Raw genomic sequence first — 24,933 nt, forward strand, 5'->3', positions numbered from 1 at the left:
GGGGACCCGATAGCGGAGGTCGAGAAATTCGCATCAGATACCGTCGCAGAGCGGTCTGAGCCTCTGGTTTAGACCTCCCACTCTGTTCCAAACCAGAGGACTGCGATCAACCCTGGGTTCGATGCTACAAATAGCTTAATCTGCACTCCGCGTGCTGCGTTGCTAGTTGCCTTCACCAAATCAGCCAGTCGCCGAAAGGAGCAGAGGATGGCCTCAGAACCGAAGCGATACGCGTCATTCGTGCCGACGTGTGCCACACTACATGCAACCGGTTGCACCCAGTGCTCTCGATAGCCACCAGCAGGGCCTCCTCCACATCACGGATGAGACCTCCGGCAAACATACCGAATGCACACTGGAATTCTTTCACGCCTTGCCTGCTATCTCCCTGAGGAGCTCAATCAGCCGCCTAACATTGGAGCTCCCAATGACTAGCACACCCACCCTCCGTACTTGTCCGAACTGGGCAGGAAAACCGACCGCTGTCCCAACAGGAGAGGCATCCCGTGCTGGCTCAGAGTTATCATCAACACTGGGAAGCGCCTCGTACCTGTTGCTAAGACGTATGGAGCCAGCCGCACGGCCTGCTCCCTCGTATCCCTTCCGCCCAGCGACACGCGAACCCACCACTGTCTGCCACCCGCTCTGGAGTGAGGACGAACCGGTCAGATGCGTATCGAAAGCCGCAGCGACGTCGGGGCCACCAGGGGATTCCAGTGACACCAAAGGTGTCGCAGCTCTCGTCACTGTCGCCCCGTCGTCACCGCAACCTCGAGCATTAGCTGGAAGCTTGTCGACGGTAGCCAACGCAGCTTCCAGCTGTTTACGGACAGCAGCCAACTCTCCTTGTGTCCGCTCACAACAAGCACAGTCCCTAGCCGTATCGTGTATGTAACAGATATATGGTTTCAAATGGCGCTACTGAGTTTGAAAATATACCAAAGGAGATTAAAGTAATACTAAAAGTTGGTGTGCAGATCTCTCACTGAAATCTGAGACACGGTAAATTTATACTAGGAAGCCGTCCTACACAACGATATTCACAAGACCTGCGCAAAAATTAATATTAGTTTTTCAACCACTAGTCTACACAGTAAAATACACACTCACAGTTCACTTCTTTGCAGAAGCACGTGAACAAAAAACGAAGACTAAATTAATTTACAGTTTATCACATAACTGCTTCTGCTGTGCTTCCTCTCGGCTCGGCGGCTGCCGACGTTTCTTTCGCGAGTCAGATTCGTACGAAGAAGTTTCGCTGTGGCAACCTTGCCCTCATGCGAAGCTCGCGGTATTCGCAGTGTCTGTATTTCTAATATTTACGTTTGGTATCATCCAAGGGAATGCACTACATCTTCCTGAAAAATGAACATAAGAATAAAATGTCTTAATTGAGAACTAGTGTGAGAATGAAACATAAGAATGTTAGAATTTAAAAAGTCTGTAAATGATGAAAATAGCACGCATATTACATAATACATTTGACACTTACTCTGAAACACATTTGCAGTATGACAATAAATATGACGCCCTTGTAGCTCCTAACTTGACAAGAAAGACAGTGCAGTAACCTTCTAAGGACATGAGTATATCAATAGACAACAAATTAAAGCAGTAGTCAGGTTTCGAAAACAGGACGCAAATCAGAGGTCGCGATGCTAGCAGCTGTGCTACCAGTTGGGCCGAAGTTATCGCGCGCTAAAGGGCATCAGAATTACGCAGAAAACTTTGACGGCTGATTTCTCAGAAACGGTCGTCTATCTGCGGATAAACTGAGACTGAGACGCATGGTGCGTTATTTTGACTTCTCTTCCACTTAACGAAGTTTCCCAGAAACTTTGCGTGTTCTCCTCGTCAGTCTAAACAGCCAGTTTCATCTTGTCACATAAATCGTCATCGCTGCAAATACACTGCACAGAGTAAAATAACTGTTCAGATTTTCACAGTTGCCTGTGTTAAATTGGGGGAGAGGGGGGGGGGGGGGTGCGAAAGATATTTCAGACAAAAACTATTGACAATGAACGTCAGATAGCGGCCTACCGTATAAAGAAAATCTTGTAATTCTGACCTGTACTTACCATATATTCTGGTAACTTAAGAAATGACTCGTTTGAAGAAGGTGAAAGCTGGAAAGTTCAATGCTGCGCGGTGGAATTATACTGCCTACGAAACCGTGACTTATTTCTTTATTTATTTTTGTGGCTGTACCTAGTTACTACTGTGCAACGTTGCTATAAAAATGAGCATCGTATGTATCAAATTAAACTGTGAAACGTACTTGAGATTTCCATCGAATCTGTTTTTCAAATGTTTTAATAAGGTCTTTTTTAGATGTTGAAATTAAAAGGATTCGTGAGGGAAAAACATGCTAAGTGCTGTCGATGAATGCTTGAGCGTCATCTGTGGCAGTTTTTATACAATAAGTATGAATTTCAAAATACATAAAGTGGGTCTTCATTATACGGCGAAACGTTTTGTTACAATGGAGCGTCCAGCAATTTAACCATTTCTAGAGTTCGAAATACTACCTTTGTCATAAAAATTCCAGGACACGTTTTTAAAAAAGTGTATAAAATTGCGCTTACGAAGTAATGATCCTAGCTCCAGTCGAAGCTGTCCCCTTGGCTATCTGCACAAAGTTGCCAATTTTTTTGAAGGTATTGAAAGCAAGCAGGGAAATTTTCAACTGCGTTGCTTGTAAGCTCGTTCGTCACAGTCCGTTGGATGTCTGCGATATCTTGATGAACTTTTCCTTTCAAGCGCCTTTTCACTCGCGGTAACAAGAGAAAATCGCAAGGCGAGTGGTCGGGCGAATGTAGTAATAACAGAATGTCTGACCAGATATTCGTTAACAGATATTGCTTTGTCATGCAGTAAGAACCAGTCCTGAGGACGCCAGAAATCATGGTGGTGTCGAATTGCTTGTCCCAAATGTTTCATGACTTCGATGTAAAGAGTTTGGTTCATTGTTTGACCTGGAGTATCATACTCATATGAACTAATCCTTTATTACCAAAGAATGCGATCAACATGGTCTTTGTTCTCGAAGATTGTCCTTTGAATTATTTCGAGGCTGGCGATCCAGGACTTCGCCATTCAGCACTTTCACGCTTCGTGTGAGGGTCGTACCGGTAGCACCAACCTTCATCCCCAGCAATAATCTTCGAAAGAAATGTGGTATCACGCCTGGCTCCATCCAGTAGTTCAGCAGAAATTATTCGACTTTGCACTTGCTGATCGTCTGTTAGTGTGTGAAGGATAAGTTTTGCGTTAAGTTTCCGTTTCCCTAAATCTTATGACACACACCACGATTCAAATTAAGTTGTTCTGATATCGTACGCATAGTTACATGACGGTGTTCTTGCAATAACTGCCTTACGTGCTCCACGTTTGCATCGGTATACACTGTAGACAGGCAACCAGCATTGGGATCGTCTTGCACTGAATTTCTGCATTCACGAAACTTTTTGTGCCATTCTAAAACAAGACTTCTTGAAAGTGCATCGCCCGGATATGCTTGCGTAATCATTGTTCACGTTTCACTAGGGGGTTTTCCCTATCGTAATGCAGAAGTTAATGTTTCCTCTTTGCTCACGATCAGCAACCACTGTGTCATCTTACCAATGCACCAAGAATCCAAACAATGTGTTGCTAAGCACAGCTCTGCCACATGGTGAATTTTCGCGGAATGATTCCCAAGGTCATTTCAAGTACGCATACATACCATTTAACATAAATATTATTCGTCCCCTTTTGGTATTGCAAACTCAGAAATTAAAAGGAAGTCTATCCTGGAACTTTTCTGATAGAGTATTTCCCTGCTATCGCTGAAGCTACATTAGTAGACTTGAATAACTTCATTCTGCATAAAAATTACTGGTTTACATAGACGATAACAACATGCATTTGTTTGTCCATTTGACTTCTTCTTTATTACAAAGTATAGATGCTGCTTTTCTGGCATCACGTTTACAGAAATTAGTGTATGGAGCGGTAGCTCGTGGGACTGGAAAGTGTGCCCGTTTCAGGTAGACTCCTCGTTGGTTTGGTATAATGAGCAGCTTATGTGCTTTCCCTACGCTCCTTTTTGTCAATTTCTGGACAGGTTTCTTATTCTGCCTCATAAACTGACCATACCGCAGATAAAACAGGAAAAACAACGGTTTACACGATTCACAGAAGTGTGGCGCACACAAAAATCTTTCCTTGATATTGAGGTGACATTTTCATCAGCAAGAGCATCCTACTGCCGAAAAAAGTGCCATATCCCAGATGAGTAAAGTCTTGTGACGTTCAGATTTTGGAAAACTGGATAACGGTAGGAAGGTGGTGGTCTAGGACGGTCTGTGTCAAAATACCTCAGCCAGAACTCGGCCGCTGCACGCCTTCATTTTTATCAAGAGTTATGGAGATAAAACTCGATAAGCGAAACGTTCTGGGATGAGTCACTCTAGATTACATGCTGTAGCATTGCTATCAGTGTGACGCATACGTGCGTTCACGTTAAGCGGCGAATCAGGAAGTTGGAACTGACAGGCACTATGTGGCAGCGTAGATGGCGTAGCTAACAGTGTCCTGAAAAGAAGTGGTTCAGACGTTAGCGCCGTACAAACTTCGGCGATTCCGGTTGCTGTATATAAAAGCAGCCACTTTCTCGGGGAAGCCGTAGTGGCTAAAGTAACTGTTCCCTCGATACTCTCCTGAGAGCTTTGTTGCATTAAGAAAATGCCCGAACTGCTATACTTAAATAGTTTCACTGGCGATCCCACAAGCGTATAACGATTAAAGTTTGAGCACGCCTTTGTATATAGCCTTTCGTATAGATGAGTTCTTTACTGTAAGTTTATGGGTAGACCGTTCGCCGTGTGCAAGCCTTTAGATGTGAAGCCACTTCGGCGACTTGCGCGTCTATTTACCAATGTACCCAAGCACTGGATAGGCTTCAAGGGGCCAAAAGACAGTGCTTGCTTTGCATGGCCTCCACGTTCACCCGACCTAACGCCATGCGATTTTTTTCCTTTGGGGCTTCATCAAGGATAATGTGGAACGTTATATTAATGATTCTGAGGTTAGGAGCGTCTGTTTGCAACTGAATAAAAGCAAGATTTGTTTTGACAGGTCATCAGCGGCTGTAACGTTGGTTGATATTGTCCTACATGTGTTCTCGTTGAACTGCTGGTGAACCTTCTGTTCGGCACGCAAAACAATTTCAACGTACATAGTCGCTAATGATGCGCTAATAAACTGAAACGAAGCGCACCTGCCTTTATTCAGTTGAAAACAGATGATCCTAATCTAAAAATCGTTAATATGATAACCATAGCAACTGAGCACCGTCAGTACAAAAACATTGAAGTGTGGTACAAAATGGGAATGTTTGGGAGGGGACTTTCAGTTCCAGCATTCGCCAGTTGATGACCAAGGAAAATCTCCCGGGCAGGGGGATTGGAACTATTTTACTTTAATTCAGGGGCAATATTGCCCACAGTACTTGAACCGTGTACTGACTGCCGTTTTTTTTTATTCATTATTGTTGAACCCGTGGTCTTCCTTGGTCAACTGTCGGTCGGCCATTTCGCAGCATCTGATTTCAGAAGTTTTTCAGGCATGATTCACAAAAGATAATTTCGACGATGAACTTGGAACAAATTTCACAACATACTCGTCGATGCAGCAATAACTTGAGTATTACTTTGAAGGAGTACTTACTCATCGGCCTCGTGGCTGTTACGAAGCTGTACAAGGTTCAGATACTGCAATTCCTGAGAATCTTGGGTAACATCATTCATTAACTCATTATATTTGTGTGCAATTATTTGCCAATAAACAGCTGTAACTAATATTAATCTTCACATTTTTTAGAAACATAGTAATCGTTTGCGATATTATTTAAACGTGAAGTAGCAATACTAAGAATACACAATAGGCCTAGTTAAGAGAACCGCTAGGTTGTGCTGTTTTTAAAAATATAAAATACTCGTCTTTTTAGAAATAGACGGCTATAAAAATGGAGTTTCATTGTTTGACTAATAGAAGACGTTGTTCAACCATGTGTTAGAAACTGCTTAGTTGTTACCCTGTGCCGGCCGGAGTGGCCGAGCGGTTCTAGGCGCTACAGTCCGGAACCGCGCGATCGCTACGGTCGCAGGTTCGAATCCTGCCTCGGGCATGGACGTGTGTGGTGTCCTTAGGTTAGTTAGGTTTAAGTAGTTCTAAGTTCTAGGGGACTGAAGACCTCCAGAGTTAAGTCCCATAGTGCTGAAATAATTTTTTTTTTTTTTTTTTGTGTATAACATATTCTATTTCTCAGACCGAGTGAAAAGGCGCATTCTATAGGGTGTCTCAAAAAGTAATTTATATTTAAAGAGCTCTCTGCGCATGCGCAACAAATTGGAGGAGAGTGGGAGTACGTTCATGAATTCAGTCGACGTGGAGCGCTTCTCGAGAGTCTGCCGCACGTTCTGTGTGCGAGGATTTAATAAGTGGTGATTCCGCGACTGTAGCACGAAGGAAATGTTGCAGTGATCGTGGACTGCATAATGTAAATAATGGTCGAAGTGTTCCCCTTGTCCGAAAATGCATCAAAACCTTTTAGGAGACCGGTTAAACGCTGGCCAAACCGAAATCCGGGCGACCAAGGTCATAAAAAAAAAAAAACAGGCGATTCCGAGGAGAGAGTAAATCGATCTGTTCGTGACGATCCTAACCTCTCCATTCCTAAGCGTGTAAGTTCTTTAAATAGCCATAGATTATCACTGCCCCGAATTCCGCAAAAATACCGTAAACTGTGCCCTTACAAAATCCAGTTGGTGCAGGAATTATAGCCTCAGGGTGCCAGATATAGGTTACAGTTCGTTAATGGTGTGACTGAGTGTCCATTTAACATCGTGTTTTCTGACGAGGCTAATTTTCACCTGAACGGTCACGTTAATAATCAAAATTTCCACAGCTGTAGAGCAACGAATCCTAAAGGGAAGCAAGAGAAACCCCTGTGTTCACCAAATGTTGCTGTATGGGCTGCGATGTCGGCTCGAGGAATAATTGGCCCGCACATTTTCGAGGACGAGAGCGCTCGTGCAGTTACTACAGTTACAATGAATTCGAAACGTTATGTGACGATATTAAATGACTTTTTGCAGCCTGAATTGCAAAACTTCCCTGGTTATAACCAAATAACATGATTTCGGCAACATGGAGCCACAGCACACATGTCCAGTGGTCTATACTGCGAGTTCGCAAATTGATCTACTACAGGGATGACATAAATTATCTAAAGTGTTTGTCAATAAATAGACCGCTGTGGAGCAACTGAAAGAGAATATCCGTATCGAAGTGGTACCCATCCCTGTGTCTACTTGACGAGTCGCCATGCAAAATTTTGTTCATTGTTTAAATGAGCACTGTAGTCTTGCTGGATTGAATTTAAATGACATTCTATTGTTGCACATTTAATATAAACTTTCTTTTGAGATAACCCTTATATTACTAAGCGACTATCCCGGAACTCGGTTCCTGTTGCAGGTTTACTACCTAACGCCTTGCAGAGACAACAAGAATTTGATTTTTATTATGTTGTAACCTCCCCATTAAATATCTTAAATAATATATGATTCTAATTTAGTGTAAACTCAAAACAAAAAAATTCCTAAACCTTTCAACAGTAAAAATTATAATTATGTCTTTCACATTCAGTGTAACGTCCCAATAAAAAATAAATAAATTCAGTAACCTGGTAATAATACAATGTAACTAACCTCTCAATTAAATTGTCGCTCACTTATGACTTTTCAATAATTCACTGTGAATTTAACCTGGTAAATTTTGGACGACAGCAGTGCTGCGTCATGGCCCTGAAACATCATTCTGAATAAAAAAAGGAAAAAATTCTTACCTCAATGAAGTCGCCGCATAACGCATATATATCTGCTCTTAAAATTTTTTCTGGCACAGCCCTGTGCAATGCTGGCCGATAGATCTGTCATTTATGAAAGGAAGCAACTGATCATGGATGGGAGAAATTAGTAAATTCTTTAAATTGAAATGAATGTTAAAAATTACTTTATATGAGAAAGATTATTATTAGGACATTTTTAAAACATTTACATGGGACTTGAGATAACATTACTACATATGCGCGAGGCTGCTTTTTACCTTATACAATAATACTCAGGCTCCGGCATCGCTGCACCGCGACCAACACGATAGAGCAGAGCAGACTGCAGACTAGCAACAACTTACTGCTACAGCTACACAGTTCCTACTGCAGTCAACACTGCTCTCTGGTCAGAGACCTTGCATATCGCAGGCAGCGCATGAGCAATACATCGAAATTACATCTGCTCGGACCTCTTACAATGTCCCGTAATTATTGCCGGAATATAAAATTTTAAAATGGTGTCATAACCTTCTTATTCAGAGATACAATGTTATGTTAAACTTTTAACACAGTAAGATAGGTATTACAGTGAGAAAATGTTCGTCTTGAGGCTGTGAGATTGACAGCTCGCAAATACCCGACTGTGTTCATCCACGTGAGAATGAAAGCACTTAGCGACTTCTGCACATAATTTGACTTTTACGAAGCTTTTTCTCTGTGAAACCCCACACAAAATGACGAAAGGAAAATTTTTATAGCATACCACATTTTCCCTGTTCATGCAATAAAAGTTGGGCATCAGACATGATGTTTCAATTTATTACGTCTTAACTACCGACTTGATTCGTAACGCACGTTGCAGACACTATTTACACGTTTACTGAATGTACTTGAAAAACTGTCATCGCACGACACATAGTTCAGGCGACATGAAATCATAAACTTTGAGGTTGGCAGCCCTGCGGCCAGGCGACTAGCGCGAGTTTTGGTGTTCTCGTAAAGATAAGTTCATTTTAGATTATAAAACATATAGATTAGTACTGATTACGTGGTAAATAAGTGTATTAGTGTACCGTTTAAGTGTACCATTAAAGGTTTCAATTTTCTTTACGTAATATAGCAGAAAACGCGAAAAGACCGTACAGTCGTATTTTCTGTTTACGTTCTGCTGCAGCAAATCTATAGAATTTCGTTTAGTTGTTCCTTGCTCTCTCCAGCAATTTAACTTAGCGTACCTCTTCATTATTTAGCTAGCATTTCCGTAAAGTAGCGTAAAGTTTAAGTTGTTGTTTCAGAAGCTTTGCACTTTTGTTTTTGTTTACACACAGTTGCGTATAGGCCAAATTTGTGTAACCATATTTTCGTGTTTATCTGTAATTTAACTGACTTATTCTTAATAAACTATTAGGTTTATCATGAGTGAAAAGTGCTTGACTTGCCGTAGAATTGTTAGGTCGGGGCTTTGGTGTGATGGGTGCTGTAGTTTTTTCCATGTGGGTGACTGTAGTGGCGTGGGAAGAGGGGAAGTAAATGAGACTCATCAGTGGAAGATACTAGAACAGGAGGGGAAAATTGACGCCCTTCGGGCTGAGTTAGACAAGGCCAGGGGAGATCTTGACAGGTTAAGGAGGGAGAAGGGTAAAGAGAGGTGGGAAGTGGCAACAGGCAACAGGAGGAACAGGCCTAGAACTTTGTCTGACAGCTTTATGGTGAATGTGGAAAATAGATTTGACCTGTTGCTTCAGTTAGAAGCTGGTGAGCCTCAAGCAGTTGCAGGTGTAGACAGGGCACAACAAACTTTCAGCAGCAAATTGAAAAGTAAGAATGTAGAGAAATCAGTAAAGAGAAAGAAAGTGTTGTTGTTAGGTAGTTCCCATGGAAGAGGTGTTGGCCAACTTTTGCAGGATGAACTAGGATCAGAATAACAGGTCACAAATTTTTTTAAACCTAGTGCTGGTCTGGAGCAGGTGACAGAGGATTTAGCATCACTTTGCAAAGATTTCACTAAGGAAGACACTATGGTTATAGTGGGTGGGGCAGGTAACAGTATTGACAGAGATCCTGGGTACAGTATAGAGTGTGACCTGGCGAAGATTGCATCAGCATCGAAGCATACTAGTGTTGAGTTTGTATCTGTTCTTGGGCGCCATGACCGACCTCATTTGAACTCTTCTGTCAAGAGAGTTAATTTGGAGCTGGAAGGGCTGCTCATGTCGGGTGCGGGGTCACACATTGGTGTGGTTCATGTTGATTCTCTCAGTAGGTGGGATTATACTAGGCATGGCCTTCACCTCAACAGGAAGGGGAAGGGTAAATTGGCTGGGGAAATAGCAGGAAAGTTAAAGGGGGGAGGCACTGTCATTGTTGTTGTTGTGGTCGTGGTCTTCAGTCCTGAGACTGGTTTGATGCAGCTCTCCATGCTACTCTATCCTGTGCAAGCTTCTTCATCTCCCAGTACTTACTCCAACCTACATCCTTCTGAATCTGCTTAGTGTATTCATCTCTTGGTCTCCCTCTACGATTTTTACCCTCCACGCTGCCCTCCAATGCTAAATTTGTGATCCCTTGATGCCTCAAAACATGTCCTACCAATCGATCCCTTCTTCTAGTCAAGTTGTGCCACAAACTTCTCTTCTCCCCAATCCTATTCAATACCTCCTCATTAGTTACGTGATCTACCCACCTTATCTTCAGCATTCTTCTGTAGCACCACATTTCAAAAGCTTCTATTCTCTTCTTGTCCAAACTGGTTATTGTCCATGTTTCACTTCCATACATGCCTACACTCCATACAAATACTTTCAGAAACGATTTCCTGACACTTAAATCTATACTCGATGTTAACAAATTTCTCTTCTTCAGAAACGATTTCCTTGCCATTGCCATCCGCAGTTATTTTACTCCCTATATAGCAAAACTCTTTTACTACTTTAAGTGTCTCATTTCCTAATCTAATCCCCTCAGCATCACCCGATTTAATTTGACTACATTCCATTATCCTCGTTTTGCTTTTGTTGATGTTCATCTTATATCCTCCTTTCAAGACACGGCCCATTCCGTTCAACTGCTCTTCCAAGTCCTTTGCTGTCTCTGACAGAATTACAATGTCATCGGCGAACTTCAAAGTTTTTACTTCTTCTCCATGAATTTTAATACCTACTCCGAATTTTTCCTTTTGTTTCCTTTACTGCTTCCTCAATATACAGATGAATAACATCGGGGAGAGGCTACAACCCTGTCTCACTCCTTTCCCAACCACTGCTTCCCTTTCATGCCCCTCGACTCATAACTGCCATCTGGTTTCTGTACAAATTGTAAATAGCCTTTCTCTCCCTGTATTTTACCCCTGCCACCTTCAGAACTTGAAAGAGAGTATTCCAGTTAACGTTGTCAAAAGCTTTCTCTAAGTCTACAAATGCTAGAAACGTAGGTTTGTCTTTTCTTAATCTTTCTTCTAAGATAAGTCGTAAGGTTAGTATTGCCTCACGTGTTCCAACATTTCTACGGAATCCAAACTGATCTTCCCCGAGGTCCGCTTCTACCAGTTTTTCCATTCGTCTGTAAAGCTGTGACTTATTAAACTGATAGTTGGGTAATTTTCACATCTGTCAACACCTGCTTTCTTTGGGATTGGAATTATTATATTCTTCTTGAAGTCTGTGGGTATTTAGCCTGTCTCATACATCTTGCTCACCAGATAACCCAGCTGACATAATCTGCCTCTCTGAACATCATGTGACCACTGGTATAGAACTTTTAAGTGTTACAGGGTTTAGGTTAGCATCTCACTTTTGTAGATCAGAAATATAGAAAGGAGGAGTTGCCACATTCATCAGGAACTCTCATAAATTTAAGGACATAGACATTCATAAATTTTGCCTAGAACAGCATATGGAAGCATGTGCATCAGAATTAGAATTTCACAAAAAATCCTTCATAATATTAAGTGTATATCGAGCACCTGCAGGTAACTTTAATCTGTTTGTCAACCACCTTGAAGCTGTACTGACCCATTTAACAACCAAAAACAAAGAAATAGTGGTTGCTGGTGATTTCAATGTAGATTTCCTTAAAGACTCTCCCAATAAGAACTTATTTGAGTTAGTAACACTATCATTCAACTTAATACCCACTGTAAAGTTCCCCACCAGGATAGCCACTTGCTCACAAACAGCCATTGATAATATCTTTATAGAAAAGTCCACACCACAGAACTGCTGAAGCGTCTTAACAAATCTCTGTTTGCAATGCGAATTTTGTCAGACATAGGGGATATAAAAATGAAAAAGCTGGCATACTATGCTTACTTTCATTCCATAATGTCATATGGGATTATTTTTTGGGGTAATTCATCAAGCCAAGCTAAAGTTTTCCAGGCACAAAAACGTGCAGTGAGGGTTATATGTGGTGTGAACTCAAGAACATCCTGCAGAAGCCTGTTTAGGGAACTAGGGATACTAACTACTGCTTCCCAATATATTTATTCCTGAATGAAATTTGTCACTGAAAATATATCACTTTTTCAAACCAACAGCTCTATTCATGGAATTATTACTAGAAATAAGAATAATCTTCACAAGGATTTAAAGTCACTTACTCTTGTACAAAAAGGTGTGCATTATTCAGGAACACACATTTTCAATAACTTGCCAGCAGCCATAAAAAGCTTAACAACCAATGAAATTCAGTTTAAGTGAAGCCTAAAGGATTTATTGGTGACCAACTCCTTCTACTCCATTGATGAATTTCTTAGTAAAACCAACTGATTTGTATATAAGTACAACATAACTTCTGCACCATTTCAGTGCAGTAATGTGTTCATTGTAATTAAGTATTACAGTTGTTGTATTACATGTTTATTACCTTATAAATAAATAAAAAACTTTTTTATTTTAAATTCAGTGCATTAGTATTTGTAAAATGACTCTTAGTGTTCATTAAAAAATGACGATCATTCCACTTGGGACCTGTGGAATGGTACATTAGCTTATTTGTTTTAGTTGTAAATATTTGTCATGTATTGTTTTTCTGACATGTTCCACATCCTGGAGGACCTCCTCACTACGGATCAATTGGAATGAAAGTAAATCTAATCTAATCATGACAGACTTGTTTTTACTTAAAATGGAGCGCATAGTAGCTTCATTCATGCTTTTACGAGAGCGTTTGGCGACTTCCAGCAAACGTCAGGCCTGAAACTTTCTGGCGAATTAATTCCGTGTGAAGAACATACCTCGAACTCGGAACCTTCTCATTGCGCGGGCAAGTGCTCTAGCGGTAGAGCATCTGCCCGCAAACTGCAAAGGTCCCGTGTTCGGGACTCGGTCCGGCACACAGTTTTAATCCGCCCGGAAGTTTCATATCAGCGCACACTCCTCTGCAGAGTGACAATTTCATTTTGGAAACTTTAAGCAGAATTTCAAATCTTTCCTAAACTTCAGTTAGCTTACATGCTCAATGTCAGATATGTACACAGGAGGTCATTTGTAAAGTAATCAGACGTCTGAGGATGTTCTGCACATGAGAGTTGGATTCTTCGAAGAATCGGAGGTTTCCTGGTGGTTACAATACAGATTCGAAATTGGGAGGGCGACGATTTATATTCCCGTCCGATCATCCAGATTTAAATTTTCCTCGGTTACCGTAAACCGTGTAAGGCAAAAGGCGGAATGGTTCTTTTGAGAAGGACAAAACCGATTTCATTGCCGATCCTCCCGCAATCTGTCTAGGAAGAATTCGGAGCGGAATTGGCGTAAAACCCTAATCTTCCTTAATGTTTCACACTATTTAATGAACTTACCCTGGACTATTGCAATGGTATGTAAGGTGCTGACTGGATTACTATCATGTGAAGACCGAAGAATGGTTATTATTTTGATGTGTTGTTTAGCTATTTCTTCAGCTCGTAAACAGCTGGCCTATATCTGAGGCTGAGACCTACATCTACATTTATACTCCGCTAGCCACCAAACGATGCGTGGCGGAGGGCTCAGTTCGCGTCAGTCATATTCCCCCCCCCCCCCTCCCCTCTGTTCCACTCGGGGATCGCGCGAGGGAAAAACGACTGTCTTTACGCCTCAGTACGAGCTCTTATTTCCTTTATCTTTGAATGGTGATCATTGCGCGATTTGAAAGTTGGTGGTAATAATATATGCTCTACATCCTCGGCGAAGATCGGATTTCGGAACTTAGTGAGCAGGCCCTTCTGTTTAGCGCGTCTATCTGCAAGTGTGTCCCACTTCAAACTTTCTACGAGATTTGTAACGCTCTCGCAATGGCTATATGTGTCAGTCACGAACCTTGCCGCTCTTCTTTGGACCTTCTAAATCTCTTGAATCAGACCCAACTGGTAAGGGTCCAATACAGACGAAGACTACTCCAAGACTGGACGAACTAACGTATTGTAAGCTATTTCCTTTGTGAAGGACTGCATCGCTTAGGGATTCTACCAATAAACCGCAATCTAGAGGTCGTCTTACCCGTTACTTGTGTAATCTGATCATTCCATTTGAGATCATTTCGAATAGTCATACCCAGATACTTGACGGACGTTACCGCATCCAAAGACTGGGCATTTATTTTGTACTCTTGCATTAATGGGGTTTTCGCCTTGTTGTACGCAGTAGGCTACACTTCCTAATATTGAGAGATTACTGCCAGTCATTACACCACGCATTTATTTTCTGCAAATCCTCATTGATTTGTTCACAACTTTCGTGTGATACTACTTTCCCGTAGAGTGCAGCATCATCGGCAAACAATCTAATGCCGCTGTCAACACCATCAACCAAATCGTTTATGTAAACTGTAAAAAGCAGCGGACCTATTACGCTGCCCTGGGGCACACCTGAAGTTAGGCTTGGTTCTGTTGAAGTCACTCCATTCAGGACGACATACTGCTCCCTGTCTGTTAGAAGACTTTCTGCCCAACCGCACATGTCATCGGATAGACCGTAAGCGCGCACTTTTTGTAGCAAGCAACAGTGTGGAACTGAGTCGAACGCCTTTCGGAAGTCGAGAAATATGGCATCAGCCTGGGAGCCGGTATCTAGAGCCTGTTGTACATCATGCACGAAGATGGCCAGCTGTGTCTCGCATGACCGCTGTTTCCTAAAACCGTGCTGGTTTCTGTACACGAGTTCTCAGAGTCTAGAAAGGTCATTATGTCTGAACACAAAATATGTTCCATGATTCTACAGGAAATCGATGTCGGTGAAAGTGGCTGATGATTACGTGCATCCGATTTTCTATACCCTTTTTATAGATTGCTATGACCTGGACCTTCTTCCAGTCCCGTGGAACTTTCCGCTGTTCGAATGATTTCTGACAGATGAAGGATAAGAATGGTGCTACATTTGTAGCATAGTCAACATAAAATCTTACAGGGATACCGTCTGGGCCACATGCCTTCCTGACCGACGAGCTTGGCGATTGTGTGACCCGCAGATGTACTAGTTTGGCTCGATGTGCTGCCGTTGTAGCTGGCTGACACGCTTGGGGGGGGGGGGGGGAGGGGGAGGTGCGCTACTGTGTGTGCCGTGTGATTGCGGTCGGTCGGCCGGCGCTGAGGGACGTGGGCTGCGCGCCGTGAGGACCGCTCGCCGGGTCACTGGGTCAGCCGGCAGACCGTCGCGCCAAGCCGTGCCGCGTGAGCACTGTGTGCTGTGCAACAGCTGCGGCGCGGCGCTTGCGACTCGCTAGCGCTGGGGGTGGGCGGTACACGGTGAGGGGGGGAGCCGTGGGCAGATATACAGACGCCGGTAGTATAGCGTGCACAAGCTGTAAAAGGGCAGTGCAGCGGCGGAGCTGTCGTTTGTACTCAGGTGATTCGTGTGAAAAGGTCTCCGGCGTCATTATGGCGCACGTTGGGGATTAACGACTCTGAACGCGGATTTGTAGTCGGACATTCCGTTTCGGAAATCGTTAGGGAATTCAATACTCCGAGATCCAGTGTCAAGAGGGTGCCGAGAATACCAAATTTCAGTCATTACCATACTGAGCCAGCAGTAAAGGAAACAAAAGAAAAATTCGGAGTCGGAATTAAAATCCATGGAGGAGAAATAGAAACTTTGAAGTTCGCCGATGACATTGTAATTCTGTCAGAGACAGCAAAGGACTTGGAAGAGCAGTTGAACGGAATGGACAGTGTCTTGAAAGGAGGATATAACATGAACATCAACAAAAGCAAAACTAGGATAATGGAATGTAGTCAAATTAAATCGGGTGATGCTGAGGGAATTAGATTAGGAAATGAGACACTTAAAGTAGTAAAGGAGTTTTGCTATTTGGGGAGCAAAATAACTGATGATGGTCGAAGTAGAGAGGGTATAAAATGTAGACTGGCGATGGCAAGGAAATCGTTTCTAAAAAAGAGAAATTTGTTAACATGGAGTATAGATGTGTCAGGAAGTCGTTTCTGAAGTATTTCTGTGGAGTGTAGCCATGTATGGAAGTGAAACATGGGCGATAAATAGTTTGGACAAGAAGAGAATAGAAGCTTTAGAAATGTGGTGCTACAGAAGAATGCTGAAGATTAGATGGGTAGATCACATAACTAATGAGGAGGTATTCAATACAATTGGGAGAAGAGGAGTTTGTGGCACAACTTGACTAGAAGAAGGGATCGCTTGGTAGGACATGTTCTGAGGCATCAAGGGATCACCAATTTAGTATTGGAGGGCAGCGTGGAGGGTAAAAATCGTAGAGGGAGACCAAGAGATGAATACATTTAGCAGATTGAGAAGGATGTAAGTTGCAGTAAGTACTGGGAGATGAAGCAGCTTGCACAGGATAGAGTAGCATGGAGAGCTGCATCAAACCAGTCTCTGGACTGAAGACCACAACAACACCACCACAAACCATGGACAACACAGAGGCTGAAGACCTTCACTGAACGATCGAGAGCAGCGGCGTTTGCTTAGAGTTGTCACTGCTAACAGAAAAGCAACACCGCGTGAAGTAACCGCAGAAATCACCCTGGGGCCTACGTCGAACGTATCCGTTGGGACAGTGCCGCGAAATTTAGTGTTAATGGACTATGGCAGTAGACGAGCGAAACGAGTGCCTTTGCTAACAGCACGACAAGCTCTCTGCACATGTAATGAGAGAAAATATGGAGAAAGGAGGAGTTGCCATATATGTCAAAAGTATTCATTGTGCAAAAAGTATAGAAACAAAAAAGTTTTGTGTAGAGAAACATATAGAAGCATGTGCCTGTGAGCTTAAATTAAATAAAGGCACATTTATAATTGTAACTGTATATAGGTCCCCATCAGGAAATTTTCATCTATTTCTGAAAAATTTGGACTCCTTGTTGTGCTATCTGTCAGACAGGGGGAAGCAAATTATTATTTGTGGGGACTTCAATGTAGATTCTCTGAAAGAGGGTAATAGGAAAAATGACCTTGAAGTATTACTCGGTTCTTTCAATTTGACACCCGTTATTGATTTTCCTACTCGGGTGGTAAAGGATAGCAGCTCACTGATAGATAACTTCTTTATAGACCAAGATAAGTTTAACCAGATAAATGCTCAGCCTGTTGAGAATGGTCTTTCTGATCATGGTGCACAGCTAGTTACAATATATGACATAGCTCCATTCAGCAATACTAAACAGTCCTCCAAAGTGGTACGTTCAGTCAACGATTTAACAATTGCAAATTTCAGGGAAAGCCTACAGCAGTTAGACTGGGATGAGGTGTACCGTGAACCTGATGCCAATTTAAAATATAATTTATTTCATGACATTTTTGTAAATGCATTTGAAAACTGCTTCCCCAAGAAAATAGTTAAATATACTCGTAAGAAACCTTGTAAGAAACCATGGCTTACTAAGGGTATAAAAATATCTTGTAACCGCAAAAGGGAAATGTATCTGACAGCAAGAAAGAGTAGTGACCCAGAAACTATCAAAAATTATAAAAACTACTGTGTTATATTAAGAAAAGTTATTAAAAAATCCAGGAGTATGTGTATCATGTCTGAAATCAGCAACTCTGATAATAAAATTAAAACAATTTGGAATATTATTAAAAGAGAAACAGGTCAACCAAGAGCAGAGGAAGACAGTATTACCATCAAATTGAATGAAAACTTTACGAACAAAAAGTCAGAAGTTGAAAATATTTTTAATAATCATTTTCTAAATGTTGTGGATATAGTAGGATCCAGGTGTTCATTAGAAGATGCTAGGCTGTTAATGGAAGAGGCCATACCTATGCAATTTGATACAATTGAAATCTCACCCACTTCTCCCTTTGAAATTAGGAAAATAATAAACTTGCTTAAAAGCAAAAACTCACATGGAATTGATGGCACCTCCAGCAAAATACTAAAAGCTTGTTCTCAACAGATAAGTAAGATTCTCAGCCACCTGTGTAATAGCTCTCTGGAACAGGGCATTTTCCCTGATAGACTGAAATACACTCCTGGAAATGGAAAAAAGAACACATTGACACCGGTGTGTCAGACCCACCATACTTGCTCCGGACACTGCGAGAGGGCTGTACAAGCAATGATCACACGCACGGCACAGCGGACACACCAGGAACCGCGGTGTTGGCCGTCGAATGGCGCTAGCTGCGCAGCATTTGTGCACCGCCGCCGTCAGTGTCAGCCAGTTTGCCGTGGCATACGGAGCTCCATCGCAGTCTTTAACACTGGTAGCATGCCGCGACAGCGTGGACGTGAACCGTATGTGCAGTTGACGGACTTTGAGCGAGGGCGTATAGTGGGCATGCGGGAGGCCGGGTGGACGTACCGCCGAATTGCTCAACACGTGGGGCGTGAGGTCTCCACAGTACATCGATGTTGTCGCCAGTGGTCGGCGGAAGGTGCACGTGCCCGTCGACCTGGGACCGGACCGCAGCGACGCACGGATGCACGCCAAGACCGTAGAATCCTACGCAGTGCCGTAGGGGACCGCACCGCCACTTCCCAGCAAATTAGGGACACTGTTGCTCCTGGGGTATCGGCGAGGACCATTCGCAACCGTCTCCATGAAGCTGGGCTACGGTCCCGCACACCGTTAGGCCGTCTTCCGCTCACGCCCCAACATCGTGCAGCCCGCCTCCAGTGGTGTCGCGACAGGCGTGAATGGAGGGACGAATGGAGACGTGTCGTCTTCAGCGATGAGAGTCGCTTCTGCCTTGGTGCCAATGATGGTCGTATGCGTGTTTGGCGCCGTGCAGGTGAGCGCCACAATCAGGACTGCATACGACCGAGGCACACAGGGCCAACACCCGGCATCATGGTGTGGGGAGCGATCTCCTACACTGGCCGTACACCACTGGTGATCGTCGAGGGGACACTGAATAGTCCACGGTACATCCAAACCGTCATCGAACCCATCGTTCTACCATTCCTAGACCGGCAAGGGAACTTGCTGTTCCAACAGGACAATGCACGTCCGCATGTATCCCGTGCCACCCAACGTGCTCTAGAAGGTGTAAGTCAACTACCCTGGCAAGCAAGATCTCCGGATCTGTCCCCCATTGAGCATGTTTGGGACTGGATGAAGCGTCGTCTCACGCGGTCTGCACGTCCAGCACGAACGCTGGTCCAACTGAGGCGCCAGGTGGAAATGGCATGGCAAGCCGTTCCACAGGACTACATCCAGCATCTCTACGATCGTCTCCATGGGAGAATAGCAGCCTGCATTGCTGCGAAAGGTGGATATACACTGTACTAGTGCCGACATTGTGCATGCTCTGTTGCCTGTGTCTATGTGCCTGTGGTTCTGTCAGTGTGATCATGTGATGTATCTGACCCCAGGAATGTGTCAATAAAGTTTCCCCTTCCTGGGACAATGAATTCACGGTGTTCTTATTTCAATTTCCAGGAGTGTATGCTATTGTTATACCTTTGCATAAAAAGGGGGATAGATCTGATGTCAACAATTACCGTCCAATCTCCCTTCTAACAGCTTTATCCAAAATTTTTGAGAAAGCAATGTATTCAAGAGTAGCTTCACATATCTGTAAAAATGTACTAACAAAATGTCAGTTTGGTTTTCAGAAAGGTTTTTCAACAGAAAATGCCATATATGCTTTCACCAGTAAAATTTTGAATGATCTGAATAACCGAACACCACCCATTGGGATTTTTTGTGATCTCTCAAAGGCTTTTGATTGTGTAAATCATGAAATTCTTCTAGACAAGCTCAAGTATTGTGGCATGAGTGGGACTGTGCACAAATGGTTTAATTCGTACCTAACTGGAAGAGTGCAGAAAGTTGAAATAAGTAGTTCTCGTAACATGCAAAGATCAGCACATTCCTCAAACTGGGGAACTATCAAGAATGGGGTTCCACAAGGGTCAGTCTTGGGTCCTTTGTTGTTCTTATTATATATTAATGACTTGCCATTCTATATTCATGAAGAGGCAAAGTTAGTTCTCTTTGCTGATGATACAAGTATAGTAATCACACCTGACAAACAAGAATTAAGTGATGAAATTGTCAATACTGTCTTTCAGAAAATTACTAAGTGGTTCCTTGTAAACGGACTCTCACTGAATTTTGATAAGACACAGTACATACAGTTCCGTACAGTGAATGGTATGACGCCATTAATAAATATAGACCTTAATCAGAAGCATATAGCTAAGGTAGAATATTCCAAATTTTTAGGTGTGTCCATTGATGAGAGATTAAATTGGAAGAAACACATTGATGATCTGCTGAAACGTTTGAGTTCAGCTACTTATGCAATAAGGGTCATTGCAAATTTTGGTGATAAACATCTTAGTAAATTAGCTTACTACGCCTATTTTCACTCATTGCTTTCATATGGCATCATATTTTGGGGTAATTCATCACTGAGGAATAAAGTATTTATTGCACAAAAGCGTGTAATCAGAATAATAGCTGGAGTCCACCCAAGATCATCCTGCAGACATTTATTTAAGGATCTAGGGATATTCACAGTAGCTTCTCAGTATATATACTCTCTTATGAAATTTGTTATTAACAACCAAACCCAATTCAAAAGTAATAGCAGTGTGCATAACTACAATACTAGGAGAAAGGATGATCTTCACTATTCAAGATTAAATCTAACTTTGGCACAGAAAGGGGTGAATTATACTGCCACTAAAGTCTTTGGTCACTTACCAAATAGTATCAAAAGTCTGACAGATAACCAACAAGTATTTAAGAAGAAATTAAAAGAATTTCTGAATGACAACTCCTTCTACTCCATAGAGGAATTTTTAGATATAAATTAAGAAAAAAAAGAAAATATTAAAAAAATAAAAATAAAAAATAAAGAAAAACAAAAACACAAAAAAATAAAGTTGTTATATTAACTTAAGTATGTTGTTAAATTAACCTAATTATGTCATGTATTGGAAAATTCGACTCGTTCCACATCATTACGAAATATCGTATTCATGATCCATGGAACTAGTATTAATCTAATCTAATCTAACAACGCGTACACCGCCTCTCCTGGGCGCAGGACTGTATCGGTTGGATCCTGGACGACTGGAAAATCGTGGCCTGGTCAGATGAGTCCCGAATAATTCAGGTGATGAGAGCTGACGGTAGGGTTTGAATGTGGCGCAGACCCCACGAAGCCATGGACCCAAATTGTCAACAAAGCATTGTGGAAGCTGGTGGCGGCTCAGTAATCGTGTGGACTGTGTTTACATGCAATGGACTGGGTCATCTGGTTTAACTGGACTGATAATTGATTGTAAATGGTTATGTTCGGCTAGTTGGAGACCATTTGCAGCCATTCCCAAACAAAGATGGAAGTTTTGTGGACGATAATGCGCCGTGTCACTGGGCGACATCGTTCGCAATTGGTTTGAAGAACATTCTGGAGAATTAGAGTGAATGATTTTGCTGCTCATATCACGCGACATGAATCCCATCGAACATGCCAGTTAGTGCACAAATTATGGACAGATATAGAGGCAGCGAGCCTCACAAGGAAAAGTCATCGCACCCTCCCCCCTCCCCCCCCCCCCCCCTCACCTCCCTTAGTCAGATTCTGTGGTAAGAGGGCCCAGAGGACAGCCCGTCACAAACTGAACACAGATCAAGCATGAAAATAGGAAGAACTTATACAAGAACGTGAAAAAATAGCAAAATAGAAACTGTGAATGGTCGAAGAACAAGAAGTGTAATAAAGAGCAGCTTAAAACAGTGATCCTGGTCATGAACTGCTCAACCTGCGAGCCGTGTTCGAAAACTCTCATGTGCCCCCCCCCCCCGCCCCTTTTTTTCCACAACATTATGAACTGTCCGGCCGGTCATTGAAATGTTTATTCTCTTTCTGTAGTCTTGGCAGTTGTCCTCCTATAGACCTCACAGAAATGAAAACAACGAATAAACGGGTATGACCTACGTTACAACGAAGGAATTTAAGAGTCGAGACTTCCAAAACGATGCGCAAATTCAGAAACGTTAAAAACATATATTTTGACAGAGCAGAGAGAAACTGTGTGATTGTGAAACTGTTGCTTTCCTTTGTTGCAGCTTATGTGAGAAACAATTATGCTTTCTTCATTTCCTAGGGAGTGATCACATTCATGCCAACACCTATACCGAGCAAGCAGGCATCTCTCATTCACTTACCAGTCGCACGAATTAGGTGCGGCGGTGACAGATTCCTACCATATGACACACATACTTTCACTAACGCTGTGTGTGACACACCAGACATGTTTTCCGGTGGAGGATTCGGTTGACTTGTCACCTTGCATTTCCCGTTCCAAAGCAACTTCCTTTCGGCTGCTAATAGAGTAGTGTGCAGAATCAGCTGTAATTGTAGCTCCCTACCTTACACCTCGCTATTGCCACCGGACGTTACACCGCGACACACAAATTTGAATAAAGCGAAAAGCGAAAAAAAAAGACAAAAAGGCACGAGAGAAGTTTGAACACGGTTCACCCGCTTGACTATATTGCACATCTTGTGCTTGGACTATTCACTGTTTCTATTTTGCTTTTTTTCACAGTTCAGTACACCTCCTTCCGGTTCTCATGCTTCATCTGTGTTCAGTTTTTTACGGGCTATCCACTGTGCCCTCTTACCTCTAAATCTGAGGGGGGGGGGGGGGGAAGAGAGTTTCCCTTGGCAGTATCTCTGGAGGGGAGTTCCACCGACTTGGGGAATCTATGCCACGTCGACCTGGTGCACTATACTGGGCAAAAGGACATCAGACACGGTACTGGGTCGTGTCCTATGTCCCCTGTCACCTCAGCGTGTAACGCTGAACTGCTAGAATAACACTGTTACCGGGTCGTACCTCTCTAGCAAAGAAGTCTTTCACTTCGGTCTGGGATAGGAATGACTATTCAGTTTTTTAACAGCCCTTTCCTCCTTGCGGTTACCGTTTCAGTAATTTTAAAGAAATCAATACTATTCGTACCTCACCTTCGTAATAGGCAGCCTTAGATTCAAGTTTTATTATGCACCGTTAGCTCCTTGCGGTGTGGGTGTTGAAGCCGATTCACCCTAAACGTGAACGGAAAGAAACGGAACGTCAGGCGACGTCACCGCCAAATGGTGGAGGGCTCATTCTAGACAGAACGTTAACACATCATTTCGCGTGGCCCAGTACCGAACATTGAACGGCAGTTTATTGTACAGGAAGTCCGGGTATAGTATCGGAATTAAGCTACTAGCAATAATAAAGTTTATTAATGGCCAAAGCAAGCTTCATAACGGACGTACTCAATTTTTTTATGGTAAATTGCCAAAACATGGTCATTTATTAACTACCGAAAAGATACACACACACACACACACACACACACACACACACACACACAAACAGTATATACAGGGTGGTCAGAAAAAGTCTGACAAGCTTGGAAGGGTGTTGCAGGATGGTCGTGCTGAGAAATAATTGTTTAGGAAAAAAATTAGAAATCTTGAGCCGCTTCCGAGTTACTAGCATCGAAGTTAGCCCATCAGGCCAGTGTGCGCGGAAATTCAAGCGGCCTGCCGGATACCATTAGTACGAAATGTTCTTACAGCGTAGACGACAGCGCACAAGGCTGCTCAGCCTGTGACTCAGGTTCTGTCCCCATTATCGTCCCATGTCCATTCAGTTCGGCTTCGGGAAACTAAACGAAGAACGTATAAAACATCATCCGAAATTGTGTTAAATGCATTCTCCGAAAATTTAGTTCATGAGTCCACGCGAGTAGTAAACTGTTCTGAAATCACACTCGATCCCTTAGCAACAAATAATCCTGAGCTAATAACGAGTATCAAACCGGATACGTTGTCGTAGCGAGACTGAATATTGTAACCCTCAAATCCTCCAAAAATAAACGAAAAATATACCCATTCAAAAAAGTAGATAAAAATTCACATGACTCCTTCCTGAGAGAATCTTCACTACTTCCAAATTAACCAGGAAGGCGTAGACCAAATGTGGCTTGAATTCAGAGAAATAGCATAAGCAAAAATTGAGAGATTTATACCAAATAAATTAACGAACTACGGAGCTGATCCCGCTTGGTACACAAAACGGGTCATAACACTTGTGCAGAAACATCGAAAAAAGCATGCGATATTTAAATGAACGCAAGATCTCCAAGACTGGCGACCTTTTGCAGAAGCTCGAAATTTAGCGTGGACGAGATGCTCATAATAATTTCCACAACGAAACTTTGTCTCGAAACCTGGCAGAAAGTACAAAGAATTCTTGTCGTAGCTGAAGTATATTAGCGGGAAGACATAATATGTATCTTCTCTGCGCCATAGCGGTGGAAATGCTATCGACGACAGTGCTGCCAAAGCAAAATTACTAAACTCACCCTTCCGAAATTCATTCACCGAAGAAGACAAAGTAAATATTCCGGGCTTGGAATCAAGAACAGCTGCCAACAGAGTAATTAAGAAGTCATCGGAGTAGTGAAGCAACTTAAATCATTTAACAAAAGCAAGTCTTCCGGTCCACACTGTATACCAATTAGGTTCCTTTCGGAGTATGCTGATGCATTAGCTCCATACTTAACAATCATATACAACCGTTCGTTCGACGAAAGATCCGTACCCAAAGATTGGAAAGTTGCACAGGTCACGCCAATATTCAAG

At 42.6% G+C, this 24,933-nt stretch overlaps 2 protein-coding genes across 5 annotated transcripts in view; one reads left to right on the forward strand and one right to left on the reverse strand.

Annotated features, from left to right (window-relative positions):
- The window catches only part of LOC126253648 (T-cell immunomodulatory protein), a 443,932-nt gene that overhangs the window by 353,803 nt on the left and 65,196 nt on the right, over positions 1 to 24,933 (reverse strand). Inside the window, exon 1 of one of the 3 annotated variants that reach the window (XM_049955153.1) lies at positions 8,152 to 8,199. The exons of the other annotated variants lie outside the window; for them this stretch is intronic. Within the exon in view, the coding sequence (XP_049811110.1) occupies positions 8,152 to 8,180 (29 nt within the window). The 5' untranslated portion in view covers positions 8,181 to 8,199. Of the gene's footprint in view, positions 1 to 8,151; positions 8,200 to 24,933 lie in introns of those variants that run through there. 3 annotated transcript variants of the gene reach the window in all.
- The window catches only part of LOC126253651 (transmembrane protein 47), a 387,066-nt gene that overhangs the window by 121,475 nt on the left and 240,658 nt on the right, over positions 1 to 24,933 (forward strand). The gene's annotated exons all lie outside the window — the stretch shown is intronic.

This window comes from Schistocerca nitens, chromosome 4 (assembly GCF_023898315.1).
Source record: "Schistocerca nitens isolate TAMUIC-IGC-003100 chromosome 4, iqSchNite1.1, whole genome shotgun sequence".
Classification (NCBI taxonomy): domain Eukaryota; kingdom Metazoa; phylum Arthropoda; class Insecta; order Orthoptera; family Acrididae; genus Schistocerca; species Schistocerca nitens.